The sequence below is a fragment of the Doryrhamphus excisus genome, chromosome 16 (genome assembly GCF_030265055.1).
Source record: "Doryrhamphus excisus isolate RoL2022-K1 chromosome 16, RoL_Dexc_1.0, whole genome shotgun sequence".
NCBI lineage: Eukaryota > Metazoa > Chordata > Actinopteri > Syngnathiformes > Syngnathidae > Doryrhamphus > Doryrhamphus excisus.
Genome location: NC_080481.1, coordinates 17,297,126 through 17,312,167, shown reverse-complemented (window position 1 = coordinate 17,312,167; position 15,042 = coordinate 17,297,126). Strand labels below are relative to the sequence as shown.

General features: G+C 44.7%; 1 protein-coding gene across 5 annotated transcripts in view; it reads right to left on the bottom strand.

Annotated features, from left to right (window-relative positions):
- zeb2b (zinc finger E-box binding homeobox 2b) overlaps positions 1 to 14,536 on the bottom strand; it is a 68,118-nt gene extending 53,582 nt beyond the window's left edge. For 3 of the 5 annotated variants that reach the window (XM_058050523.1, XM_058050526.1, XM_058050525.1), the window contains exons 1-2: positions 14,071 to 14,535; positions 13,246 to 13,389 (exon numbers count right to left, since the gene is read on the bottom strand). In XM_058050523.1, the coding sequence (XP_057906506.1) occupies positions 13,246 to 13,318 (73 nt within the window). In that variant the 5' untranslated portion in view covers positions 13,319 to 13,389; positions 14,071 to 14,535. Of the gene's footprint in view, positions 1 to 13,245; positions 13,390 to 14,070 lie in introns of all 5 variants that reach the window. The other 2 variants (XM_058050524.1, XM_058050527.1) reach the window with 2 other exon arrangements.
- Between the last annotated feature and the right edge of the window lie 506 nt (positions 14,537 to 15,042).

The window sequence follows — 15,042 nt, the reverse complement described above, 5'->3', positions numbered from 1 at the left end:
GGTGGTGACACAACCACGGCACGCAAACACAAACTATGTTGGCAACGCAAACGCCCGTCATGCGAGGCGCGGCTCCGCTGGAATCCGGCGGCTTTCTCTTTTTTTTTTTCCTTCAAGAAAAGTGGAAAAGTTTGACTAGCTGTCTCGTTCCAGAACCGACATTCCAGCGGCGCCAACTATAATGATGGACAATGACACGTAATTACTAGGGGTAGTGAACATGAGAGTTCCAGATCAGCAGTATCTGTGAAGGTTCTGGAAAGTCTGAGCGGGGCGCGGGGACGGCGGCCAACATCCCCGAGCGAGGCACCGATCACAGTTCGGTTGGAAAAAAAAAAAAAAAAAAAAAAAAATCAAAGCCGCAAGTTTAATGTTGTGTTTTCCTCGACTTCGACTGAAATGTGTCGAAGCAACATTTGGGTCGTGTGTTAGCCACGCGCATTGTAGCATGCGTGACGGTGGTCATGTGGGACTGTCGTCGTCGCACGGCGGGGCTTCAACACAGATCCACACGTTGTCACCGAATGAGAACCGAGTCAAGCAGCGCTAGCCAACAAGCTGCAAACATCGAGCTGTCATTTGTGATGTCATCCGCGACACTCAACCCCCACCAAACCGCCGGGACTCGACCCTGCGTCCGCACGTCCCCGCTGATTGAGAGTGAACACTCCGACGAGCTACAATTCCCGGGCTGTCAAGTCATTGTTCAACACAGCTCTTAAGGCATCAGGGAGTGGGCTGGCATCAGTTACATTCCGACCCCTAAACCTCTGGTACTCGACCCTGCAGCCGCACATCCGTACTGATTTAGAGTAGCGCTAGCCGACGAGCTAAAAGCCCCGGGCTGTCAACAATTGTCCAACACAGCTCTTAAGGCATCAAGCACTGTTACGCTAGCTGGCATTTGTTACACTCGACTTCGCTACACTCCACACATGCCCACCGATTGAGACTGACGTCAAGCAGCACTAACCCATGAGCAAACAGCACCGAGCTGTCAACTCATTGTTCAGTGCAGCTCTTAAGACATCAGGGAGTGAAGTTTGCACAACATACTATCGACCCTCGGCGACATAACCCCAATAATTGGTAGTTAAGTTTAGCAGCACTAGCCGTCGAGCAAAACACACCAAGCTGTCAACTCATTGTTCAGTGCAGCTCTTAAGACATCAGGGAGTGAGGTTTACAGAACCTACTATCGACCCTGCGGGGAGTTAAGTTGAGAAGCACTAGCCGTTGAGCAAAAAAGCACCGGGCTGTCAACTCAATGTCCAACGCAGTTCTTGAGGCATCGGGAACGTACTGTGACACATTCACTGTAGTTCGCATCTGTTACACTCTGACCCCTAAACCGCTGGAACTCAATCCCACACATTCCCACTAATTAAAAGCAGCACTAGCCGACGAGCTGAAAGTCCCAAGCTGTCAACTCCTTGCCCAGCGCCGCCCTAAGGCATCAAGCACAGTCACGTTAGCTGGCATCTGTTACACTCCAACCCCTATACCGCCGGGACTCGACCCTGCGGCCAATTGAGAGTTAAGTCGAGCAGCACTAGCCAATGAGCAAAAAGCACCGGGCCGTCAACTCATTCTCCAGCGCAGCTCCGAAGGCAACCCCCAAACCGCCGAGACTTAACCCCACCTTTACGCCAACTGGGGGCGGCGTCCGGCAGCATGAACCCACGAGCTAACCCCCCCCCCCCCGCTGTCAACTCATTGGCTAGCGTGGCTGCTAAGTGATGTTTACGCAACGTACTATCGCACGGTAAATATGTAGCACATCGCTAAACGGCCTCACCTGCGTGCCCCCCCCCCCAATAAATTACCTCATCAGGGACTGAAATCAACACAGGTTCTCATTAGCTAATTAGCTTCTTCTCTTCACTTTAAAACAGCAAAGCACCTGTTTGGGGGTGGGGAGAGGTGTGCTCGTGATTGGTTTATGTGTGTGTGTGGGGGGGGGGGGGGGGGCTTCGAATGCACTGCAGCCGCATTTAATCACAATTTTAATTAAGCATGTTGGTAGATGTGCGAGAGAGGCAATTATAATGCAGATGAATGATGATTTTGCTGCATTAAATTGTTTTGTTTCTTCGTTAGGTTGATTGCATAAACGCCGCTCAGTTTTTATCTGCTGTAATTTTGTAATTGTTTCGCCAAACGAGAGGGAAAAAAAAAAATAAAAAAAATCACCAAGTTCTTTGCCTCTTTTGATCCAGTTAACCCTTTAATTACCACAGCAACAGCAAGAGGATTTACTGTCTTTCTTCCCCAAAAACAATTAAGAGTCCCCGCTTGTCAGTCATCCTGAGGGTTTTGTTATGGAGGGGGGGGGTGGGGGAGCTCAGACCGTAAAACAAACAGTTGGAAGTCCTCAGCCAGCCCGGCACAGATGGGTTTGCTGGCATCAGCTCGCAATCTTTATATGCTTGTCAAAGTATCATTGGGTTCCACGACGGCGCCTTCGCCCTCCTTTACTGCTCTGGAACTTTGCTTTGAAATTAATGTCAAAACAAACACACGGCGCTGTGGTGTGGCAGACACCTTTTTTTAGTTTTAATGGCAGCCATTCTGGAGCTCCGAGGGTGTTTCCCCCGAAGAAAAAAAAAAAAAACTCCCACAATCCATTAGCTTAGGAGTGGCCAAAACGCAATGAAAAATTATAATTTAACAAGACCGTTAAAAAAAAAAAAAAAAGCTGAAATTGAATATTCAGCAGTAATTTTACAGAAAAAAAGTAATAATCTTAAAGAAAAAAAATCAAACAAAAAATTCATCTGTAATTGTTAAAAAAAAAATGATGTGTCATGGCAGTGCCTCTCAAATAAAGGGACGGGACCTGCCAACATGTATGAATTTGTTGTACCCAGCATGCAATTTAACTCAAGTTGAGTCTGTACAGTACGGATGAATAAATATATATTTTCAGTTTCTCCATAGTATTTCAAATTGGGGGGGGGGGGGGGTGCAAAAAATTTTCGGACAGAAAATACGGGAATAAAGTCAAAATATTATGAGAATAAAGTCATAAAAATTGGATAAAAATTTGACTAGAGCAGCAGAAATTTTACCAAAATAAAGTCAAAATATTTAAGTAGAAGAAAAGATACATTTGTAATTATGGGGAATAAAGTCAAAATATTATGAGAATAAAGTCATAATATTAGAAGAAGAAAATTGACTAGAGTAGCAGAATTTTTACCAAAATAAAGTCAAAATATTTAAGTAGAAAAAATAATACATTTTTGTAATTATGGGGAATAAAGTCAAAATATTATGAGAATAAAGTCATAATATTAGAAGAAGAAAATTGACTAGAGTAGCAGAATTTTTACCAAAATAAAGTCAAAATATTTAAGTAGAAAAAATAATACATTTTTGTAATTATGGGGAATAAAGTCAAAATATTATGACAATAAAGTCATAATATTGGAAAAAAAAACTGACTAGAGCAGCAGAAATTTTTACCAAAATAAAGTCAAAATATTTAAGAAGAAAAAAAATAAATTTGTAATTATGGGGAAAATAATGTCAATTTACTACCATAGAGTATTCATGATTTTTTTTTTTATCCTTGTATGCGTCACTACTCTCATGCTGTACAGTACAGATAAATAAATATATATTTTCAGTTTCTCCATAGTATTTCAAATTGGGGGGGGTGCAAAAAATTTTCGGACAAAAAATACGGGAATAAAGTCAAAATATTATGAGAATAAAGTCATAATATTAGAAGAAGAACATTGACTAGAGTAGCAGAATTTTTACCAAAATAAAGTCTAAATATTTAAGTAGAAAAAAGAATACATTTTTGTAATTATGGGGAATAAAGTCAAAATATTATGAGAATAAAGTCATAATATTAGAAGAAGAAAATTGACTAGAGTAGCAGAATTTTTACCAAAATAAAGTAAAAATATTTAAGTAGAAAAAATAATACATTTTTGTAATTATGGGGAATAAAGTCAAAATATTATGACAATAAAATCATAATATTGGGAAAAAAAATTGACTAGAGCAGCAGAAATTTTACCAAAATAAAGTCAAAATATTTAAGTAGAAAAAAGAATAAATTTTTGTAATTATGGGGAATAAAGTCAAAATTTTATGAGAATAAAGTCATAATATTGGGAAAAAAATTGACTAAGCAGCAAAAATTTTCCCAAAATAAAGTCAAAATATTTTAGTACAAAAAAAAATAAATTTGTAATTATGGGGAAAATAATGTCATTTTAAGTATAATAAGTATGCTTAAGTATAATGAAAAATTAACATATTTTTTAAAAAAGCCATAATACTATGAGAAACAAACAAAACAATAAATAATTATATAATTTTTGGAAACTGGGGTTGGAGAAAAAGTTATTATATGACAAGAATAAAGTCAAAATATTATCTAGAAAAAGTTATAATCACCAGAGAAATAAATGACAACTTTAAATAGTTTAAATAATATATATGTATAACTTTTATACGTATAACTAACTATATGAGTGGCTTCAAAAAATATCAAAGTGGCAAAGTTGCATCCTTTCACTTGTGGAAAAAAGACACTCCCACCATAACTTCTCTGTCCTACGACCCAAACAACACTCTAATCCCTCGGAACGCCGCTTTCAGTTTGTCCAGAGAGCATGCAGCGGACACTCTACACACACACACAACTTTCCCTTCAGTCACCCTGAGGTGCATCTAACAGGAGAGCTCCTCTCTGAATATTAGCAGTGACTGGCTGGAGGTAAACAGAGCATTAAATCCTGCAAAAGAGGCCAATATGTGTGCAGGACAATGGCCTGGCCCGGCATCTCCGAGCCTTTGTTCCCGGGCTTAACAAAACTCTGCCGTCACACCGCTTTACCTCAATGCCGACCCTGTCGAAACAGCCATCAAGCTGTCAGAGCGCATGCAAAGCTGAGGGCAGGAAAGGGGGGTGGGGGATGCGAAAGAGGAGGATGATGAAGACGGGGAAGGTGGTACACCATATGAAGCGGACGAAGACTCCAGAGAGCAACGCCAACGGTTAAACTATTTGCAAACAGGTGGCGGGAGGTAGGGAGTGGGGGTGGGGGGGAAATTAATCAAAACATAATCACCCTCGCCTCTCCCACGCAAACCTTAATAAGAATATATGGCAGCAGTGAGGAGGAGTGTGTGTGTGTGCAGAGGGGGGATGCTCTGTGACGTGGCGCAGACAGAAATGGAGCAGCCAGCATCACTAAAAGTTTCATCAAAAAGTCCTTATCTGCTTCCCTCCAAGGGCCACGGCGAGGTTCAGGAGGAAAGCGTTGTGTGTGTGCGTGAGAGAGCGAGCGAGCGAGCGAGCGAGAGAGCGAGACAAAGACAGACAAGGCCTGCAAAGCACATGGTAAAAAAAAAAAAAAAAAAAAACTACAAGAAAAGTCAACTAATTGACTCCCCGACCTCGTATTGTTCCTTTAACTCGGTGAGATACAACGCTAACACGCTCGCAAGCAACCTCAAATACACTTCACGGTCGCCATTTTGCATGGGGGCTGGGTACGACGCCCAGCTGACCCCCATTTCCAATCAATCACACAGCTAACTTTTGCGTTTTATACAGTAAACCTCGGATATATCGGAAATTCGCTCACAACGGACAGATAAAAAAGAAGCGATTTTTCTGTAATGCATTTCCAATAAAAATTCATTGCATATATCGGATTTTTTTATAACGGATTTAGCCTATTTCGGACAAAATCTCCAGTCCCGTTCCAATGCATTTCCATTAAATTTCCCTCGCATATATCGGATGGCCGCATCGTGGCGCTCCGATTCGCCGAATCGTCCAGGTACATTGGAAACATAGTCAAGGAAGTGCCTTTTTATAACGGATAAAATCCCATTTACGCATATACCGGATATAAATCCGATATATGCGTAAAACGGACATTTTCCGGTATACGCATATATAACGGATTTCGCTTATATCGGACAAAACCAGTGGAAAACAATTGAATCCGATATATCCGAGGTTTACTGTACCACGCTAACACGCTCGCAAGCAACCCCAAATACACTTCATGGTCGCCAATTTGCATGGGGCTGGGTACAACGCCCAGCTGACCCCCATTTCCAACCAATCAAACAGCTAACTTTTGCGTTTTATAGTCATACACTGTAAATGAAATTAAATCAAACAGATCTCTAAGAGTAGGTTCCGATCCTAGTCATACTAGAAAGTCATACCTAGTCACTCGCACTCAAGGCAGAACACAGGACAAGAAATATATCAATAAAAGCGCTAAATCCGAAGAACACTACGCTGCTTAGGCGTTACTGTCGCTTTCATAGATCCTTAATCACGCTGTACCGTGCTAAGTGGGTGCGACTTCCAACTGTCTGGGAACGTGACAAGAGTCCTGACTGCGCGTGGGTCCGGGAGGACACTTCAGTTTCCTGATGTTTTGCCGCGGTGCGCCCGATAGAGCCTTTGGTTTCGACGCGGCGAAGGTACTGTCGCGTATTCATCCAATGTAATTAGTTCTCGTGGGAGTTTTGTGTTGACAAATCAAAATTACGTTTGTAATTAATTTACGGGAGCGCGCTTATAACCTCGAAACGTCCTTAACCAACAACCACCTGTCCCTAGTTCCCACTTCTTAAAGACGAATGATCCTAAAAAAACGAGAAATCCGAGTCCTAAGCCTAAGTAGGGAAGTCCAGACTTTGCTCTTCTCGGCTACTTCGCCCAGATCCTCCTGACAGATCCCGAGGCATTCCCAAGGCCAAGACAGGTTTCCCTTTTCCGGATGCATGTCACCAGGACCCCCTACTCTAGAGTCAGGCCTAAAGGTGATGTGGTCCGGCCAGGCAGAGCCCAAAGAGGCAACATAGGTCCAAATCGTCCAACTCCTCCCAGTGAATCCGGATGTGTTCCCAGTCCATTCCAGACACACAAAAATGCCGCCAACCGGTGCAGAGAACAATTCCTCCAGGGAGGCATCAAAAAGGCACCCAAACCAGATCCCTGAGGAACCTCATCATCAAAAAACAAACAAACAATAACAAGCTAATGTAAACACATGAATGGTGACTGTGCAGATTCGCTTGAATGTATTTGAATGGCCCTGTCCACACAAAAACCAAAAAGGCACCCAAACCAGATCCCTGAGGAACCTCATCATCAAAAAACAAACAAACAATAACAAGCTAATGTAAACACATGAATGATGACTATAAAAAAGACTGTGCAGATTAGCTTGGATGTACATTTGAATGGCCCTGTCCACACAAAAAACAAAAAGGCACCCAAACCAGATCCCTGAGGAACCTCATCATCAAAAAAACAAACAAACAATAACAAAGTAATGTAAACACATGAATGATGACTATAAAAAATTAATGTGCAGATTAGCTTGGATGTACATTTGAATGGCCCTATCCACACAAAAACCAAATAGGCACCCAAACCAGATCCCTGAGGAACCTCATCATCAAAAAAACAAACAAACAATAACAAGCTAATGTAAACACATGAATGGTGACTATAAAAAACTATAAAAAATGACTGTGCATATTAGCTTGGAAGTATTCGAATGGCCCTGTCCACACAAAAACCAAAAAGGCACCCAAACCAGATCCCTGAGGAACCTCATCATCAAAAAACAAACAAACAATAACAAAATAATGTAAACACATGAATGGTGACTATAAAAATGATTACTTTGGATGTATTTGAATGGCCCTGTCCACACAAAAACATTCCTGGCATTTTTTTTTTTGGCAGGTGGAAAAAAATTGCGTACACGGTGTGCCAGATAATTTGTATTCAGACGGGAACCAAACACTGGGTGAAAAGAGTGTAATGCACAAGGCGCACCCAGGACAAAGTGGAATTACAAGACAAGAAAATATCAGGAGGTTAAGGTTAGGGTTAGCATTAGCGTTAGCTTTAGCGTTAGCATTAGGGTCAACTGGGATGAGTCATCTCTGTCACGCCGACAGAGTGGTCGGTGATGTCATTATGTCTACCCGAAAACGACAAGCCAGTGTTTTTGTGTACCAAGTATAAAATACGTTGTCGTTATGACCTGCATCCGCCCCAAAGTGGACACGACCCGGGGGGGTGGGGGGGGACGACACAAACATGCCGTCAGAATCAAAGCAAAGTTATCAGAAATGAATATTTCTCGACTTTTATGACGGAAATCATGAACGGTTTCTGCAGCTGTACCGTAAGAACATTTGCCAAAACAGTGATTGGCGCTTCAGGAGGTGTTGTCAAAGTTGGGGAACACGCAGCTGTAAAAATACATCAGTATGCAGCCCAACGCCGTCTGCACCTCCGGACCTTTGTGTGTGCACCTCCCTCTGCATTGGGGACGGGGGCAGGGGGGGGCGCTTTGATGGCCATGCTAATTCCAAGAGGCCTAAGTAGCGAGAATAGCAGATTACAATTTATCTGAGGAATGCCGGTCGATAAGGATGTGGCTTCCCTGGGTGGGGGGGGGCATGCGCGGAGAGGGGGCGGCAGCAATTAGCTGCTAGACGCACGGAAGCCAAACTTTCAAAACTAAACCCACGTCTGGATGGCATCCATATCGGACCCGATCTCGGCCATCCCAGGAAATTCTCCTCATGCACCTCCGCACTTCCTACCTACATCCTGTTTGCGAGACATGAGACATCAAACCGACTAATAGCAGAGAAGTACTTTTGCCACACAGTCAACCCCCCCCGTCCCCCGTCCCCCCGCGCTCCTGTCAAACGCCAGGCTCACAGCATCTAACATGCTGAAGTGAAACGCTTCCTCCGAGGTGCAACCTGAAACCGCAGACGTCTCTTCGGCAGTGTCGGTTTGTGCCGCCTGTCAGAATGGCGGCGGACAGGCCTGTCGGCGTGATTATCCCCCCGCTACCTGAGGAGGTGTTTGTTTGACATCCGCCTCTGACAGCAGCAGGACACGCGGCGTTCCGAGGAAGGGGCTCCCTTTTCAGTCAGAACCTATTAACACGTAAATTCACCTCTCAGACTTTTGTAACGCACTTGACTTTGCTACACATGTCCACGTGCTGTGCCGATGCTGACATTTAAAGGAAAGGCTACCCCCCCCCCCCCCATACACACACACATACACCATCTCAACCCCCCCTTTCCATGTTTCATCTCTCCTTGACTCACTCTTGCCAGAGGTTAAATGTATGTTTGAATAACAGAGAGGCCGTGTGTAATTTCTGACCATTTCCTCTTTTGGCTGCAACCTCCGCTTAGCGGGCCGCCTTGATCGGCGAATGAGATGAAAGCATGAGAAACGTGTGCAGTCGCAAAACGACCTAATTTTCTTAATCTCACTTGGCAATCGACTCGCAATTAAAGCGAGATGAAAAGTCTGAATTTCACGTGAGGGCACAAAACGGCGCGCACCGGCGAGTCCTCGTTATGGAGAAAGGTAACGAAAGAGGTGCTTCCGCCCGAGCGGGACCCCCCCCCTGCCCCCCACGTGTGTGAATAATGGAGCAAAGTGAAGCTGCTTCAAATAGCATGTTCTATTAGCGTGTTCAAGGTAGCGTTCGGCAAAAGGTGCCGACTTCCTCATGTCCCTTACGCTTTAATCTGAGAATCTCGTATTGATTGCCGTGTGTGAGATTCCGCTGCCGAGAATCAAACCCAACAATGTGTGTGTGTGTGTGTGTGTGAGACGCAGGGAGAGATTCCTAACATGTTTGCACAATGGCATCTCTACACACATTAATGGTATCATCTCATATAAGCAGATTGCTAAGGAAGTGGAAGATTCCATTCTCAACCGGTGGACCAGTTTTTGGTCCGTGCAACAATCCGATTATTAAGCTGTCCATAATTTGTGCAGCGTATGAAATATGAAATGCACAAGAAGGTGCATGGGATGCAGGAAAACTCCCCAGGTAAGAGAGAGAGAGGGGGGGGGGGGGGGGTCGGTGATAAAGAGTTGTCACTCGACTCAAATGAGGCGTAATGTTTCCGAATGCATCGTCCCTGACACGGCGATGCATTAAATGCATATGCGGGTATTTGCCGGACCACTGAGGTCTGCAATTGTGTTTGCTTTGAGGGAACGTCAGGAAAGGGGGCGTCGGCGGGGGGGGTTTGGGGGCAAGCAAGGAATTTTACATTAGTTGCCTTTTGCATCACTTTGCAAGTCTCCGTTTCGAGCCCCAATTTCATCACTCCAAAGGTGTGTGTGTGTAATGCAAAGGCCCGCTCATGCAAAAAGTTGAGGCCCCCGCAAGCCCCCCAGCCCCCAACTCCCCTACACCAGGGCCGCTACCACGTCCCTCCAAAGCAGGGGTTAATATCACGGCTGCCTGGTAAGGCATTATCCAGAACCTTCCAGAACAAAAGGCCTCTTTTGCAAACAAACTCTTTCTCCTTGAAACCCCCCCCCTCATTGACCCCCCCATCAGTGTCCAAAGGTGTTTGCTGAAGTAAATCTGCCTAAATCCTCCACAGCCAGAAGGAGGAGGGAAGGTGTACCGATAATCCTTCTTCTTAAAAAGAAAAAGTTGTATGCAAGGAAAAGAAAGAGTAAAAAAGAAATCCATATCACATGATGCAGCCGCCCCCCCCCCCCCCCCATCTTCCACCCATCCCCGCTTGGGAGGGGCACAATAAAGATATCAGCGAGACACCTGCCTGTGTTTGCGGGTCCAAAACTTTTCAACGCAGAAACGATACGAGACGCCTCCTTGCACCAAGAAGGAGCGTCCGCAAATAGCGCGAGCGCGCCATCTTGCAACACTATCTGTGTCAGGAGGGCCCCCCCCCCCCCCCCCCCCCCACGTTAGAGGAGGGAGGCTATAAAAGGCTTGTAACCAGGGGACCGGCAACAAACAAGCACAAACAGCCCAGTTATTTCTCTCCAGCAGCCACCCCTTCCTCCCTCATCTCACTCCCCCCCCCTTTTCATCTCGGCCCCCTTTCTGATGCTGAATGCAAATGTGCAGCCCTGCTGCTGGCGGCGAAAGGGGCTGAATTGTGATTAAGAGGGAGAAGAAGAAGCAGCAGAAGAGGAGCTCCTTTCTTTGTTCTCCCCCCGGGGGATGTTTACCAGGAGAGACGCGGCGGATCAGATATGAAAGGCATTCAGGTCAGCATTGATGTGAGCCAAAGTGAAATGGTACCTAAGGCATTCCAAAGACCCGCCGTGTCAGGGGTCCGGCCCGGCGGTGCCTCTGCGAGTGTGTGTTCTCTGGCCGCTAGGCGGGGGGGATATAAAAAAAAAAAAAAAAAAAAACGAAATATCTTCAGACAAGTGAGGCGGTTGAGGAAAGGAAGTAATTTTTTTTTTTTTTTTTTTTTTTTTAATGGGGCTATATTTTAGGGTTGGATGACAGTGGCCTAAACCAGAGTAGAAATGATCCCTATTTGATTTTATGTGCTTCATCAGTGTGTAAACACACACATATACTGAACTAGGACATATTGCAAAAAAATGACAAATTCATAAAAAAAAAATGTCCATTGCTTGTGTGCACTTTTTAAATACATCAATATATTTTTTTTTTAGCATCAACTCTGGTGCACCCACGCACAAGACTGAGGTGTGAGAACGCGCCTCGCCATGTTTCACGGACCCCCCCCTTTGCAACCCCTTCAACATCCCGCTCGTAATTATTTCACTTGCTCAAACAGAATAATCCCTTCAACGCGGACGCGCCGTGAAATAGTCCTCCGCACATAAGAAGAAGAAGAATCAGAAGAAGAAGCCATCAGGAGCGGAGGGGTGCGCACAATTGGCGACCCGTATGGGAATGGTGGCGGGTGAATGGCGTGGTGGACAACCGCCCACCCCCCTGCCCCCCTCACCCACCTACGCCTCCTCCGCCATTATTGACGGTATAAACATGTAAATGAAACACATTACCGCTGACAATCAATTGTCCGCAAGCGCCCTGCGAAACCACCGCCTTCCCTTGCTCCCTTCTTCTGTACCTTGAGAAAAGGGGGTGGGGGGGGTATGTGTGGGGACACACAATGTACCCCCCCCCCCTCTCAGTGTTCTCTCCCACAGAACTTTAAAAAGGCTCCAAAATGATAGCATTGTTTGGACATAACGAACGGGGTTGCTCTTATGTAATCGGAGTACAGTTCCGAGGAAACATCCTGACACTTAAAGGTCAGGAATGATTCCGATGACTTGATGAGGAATGTTTGGGAAGGGGGGAAATTATAAGTTGAAATTGCGTTAAAATTGCCTTAAAATCAGATCAGTACAAGAGTCCCGCCGCATTTGTGGATGTGACAAGCCACACCTGGCGTGGGCCGAACTGCATGGAATATTACGACAGGAAGTGATGAAATGTGATGAAAAATCATATAAAAGTGTTATACCCCCCCCCCCCCCCCCCCCCCCCCCCTGCAAGAGTCACCTGTACAAGAATATCATTGCAAGTTACCGAGTAAAGGCCTCCCTTATAAAAGTATCTTTTAAATAATGACTATACTGCTCCGGATATCATAGTCCGGTTTGGGTCAGGGAGGAGCCTGGTCCGGTTAGTGTCCTCTCCGAGGCGGACCATGCCTCAATAAGCCTCACATTCCCGTGGGGGGGTGTTGGGGGAGTATGGAAACATAACAGGAGGAGGGAATTTACGCTTCATATTTTAATATAAAAGTGCCGCAAATTGAGCTTATTTTCGCTGTGTGTTTAAATACTCATAGAGGTGATTTTTTTTTTTTTTTTTTACATTATTGGACATTTGGAATAAACGCCAAATGTGTGTGTGTGTGTTTTACTAAAACAGGTGGCCACTGCTAAACAAGCTCTCAACATTTTTATAAATATATATTCCCAGCCCAGCTGTTGCTGCTTGTCTGCCATCGACCCAGCAAATCAATACACGAAATCCTACCCTGATAAATAAACAAAATGAAATGAAAACAACTCTTTGTGGGTGCATTGAAAGCAAAACGCAAAAATGGATATAGTGCGAGAAATACGCACTGCATGTCACAGAAAAGAAACGCAAATGTTGCACCACCAAGAGCGCCAATTAGTGTCCGGACTTCAGCCGATATCATGTTTATTTCTTACGGTTCACTAAAATACTAATACAAGCACAAAAAAACGCAAAAACGAATGTCCGGATCCGTTACGCACGCACTCTTTCAACCCCACGGCGGGTTCGACAACTTTCCCCGACAAGTTTGCGACACCACACACCCCACCGAGGCATTGCGCCAAAGTTCGCCCAGGACTGAGAACACACGCCACGGACTCAGACACGGAGGATTCGAGTCTCTTACCGTTTTTCCGTCTCGGGTTGGCCTGTTTTCGCCGCTTGCACCGTGGCCCCTCCGCCATCATCTCCTGCCTCATCGGGAAAGCGTGTGTGTGGGCTCAGACGGCTCGCATGGACTCGAACCCTTGATGTCTGCTCGTCCTCTGCACTGGACACACACACGCACGCACGCATATGCACGCACGCACACGCACATCGAAGAGACTGTTAGCGACACCCGAAAGAGAACCATTTATACATCGACATGGTATCTAACTTTACAATTAATTATGGAAAGTTATGAAATATTTTTACTTGTTAATTTACATCACCATACAGCTTTAAACTTAACAATTAAGAGTAGAATAAATCACATTTTCGCCGCTTTTCGTGTTGAGCCGTGCGCCAAAGTAACGGAACTTGCATCGCTACACTCAAATGGTTTCAAGATGCAATTCGGCGTGTAAAAAAAAAAAAGTAAAGTGTAAAAAAAAAAAAAAAAGTAGTTGAAAATATCTCCGTGGGTTGTGAATAAGTTGTGAATAAGTTTACAAGCGTGGCGCAAAGTGGGCACAAAGTGAGCCCCTGTATAGTAAAGTGCGCGGATCAGGCGGAGCAAGCCTGGTTCTCTCGGAGCAGAGCGGGGCTGCGCGGGGACACACGCCGGCTAAGCAGCGCCTGTCCCCGGGTGCAGTGCAAGGGGGAGGCACTCCGTTATGTTTTCTTGTTGTTGTTTGTTTTTTTGTTTTTTTTAAACGTAAGCCATATCCACCTGTGCAGGTGAGTTCCGATACCAGTAAGAATGTGGATAAATATTTAGTTGTTTTTTTTTTAAGTGCAAGGCACGTACCTGCTTGCAGCGGCGACGGTCCGGTGACACACTGCAGAGCGGCGGTGAGCGGATCCCCGGTCCAGCGGTGATAATAAAGCCTTAGAAATAAAGCCTGCTAGTGGTTGGGAGGAGGGAGGGAGCGCGCGTCCTGCTCGGGCAGGTTTACAACTGATGTCTTACACCCACTCCAGGAAACAAACCTGGGTCGGGACTGACGTGTTCCGCCTCTTCTAATGACATTTTTTTTCTTTCCACCTCCTTTTCTTTGCCGTGCGCACGGAGGAGAAGCCCCCTGAAACGCACGCCACCTATCTTCACGGGAGGGGATAATTGAGGGGAGTCAAACGTGAGCATCTTCTGGCTTCAACTTATTATTTTTTTTTTATTTTTTTTTGTTGAAATTCCTCCCTCCCATCCCAACACTCTGCTGCTTGCTGCCCCCTCCCGCTCCTCTCGCTTTCTCCATCCTTCTCTTTTGTACGAAACCAGAGAGAGTGTGTGTGTGTGTGTGTGTGCGGGGGTGTGGGGTGGGGGTCTTGTAGTGCGTCCACGCCAGCCACAATCACAATCACGTAAGGATTCTTATTTCTTATTTTTCATTTTCTTTCTTTTTTTTTTTTTAATATAGAAATGCGCATAATGTTCGAGTACTTCATTGACCGCAAACCGCTTAGTAATGTGCGCAAAAGAATGTAGTTTTACGAGTAAAAGCAGAGTGGAGTGGTTATTTTTGCGTAAATTAAGCAAAACGAAAAGTGTTAACTCTGCAATTGTATTTGTTTTACTGGTGATAAAATTAACTTGATTGCTAAATAATGTCATTTTTTTAATTTCATTTTTTATTTTTCATGTAATTTCAATTATTATGTATTCTTTATTTAAAGAAATGTATATTTATGCTACTTGGAGTAAAACCGGAAATAGATTTTTTCAAATGAAACCACGAGCACAGCGAGACTAAAATACATTGATATTTATTTTTGTTCAAAA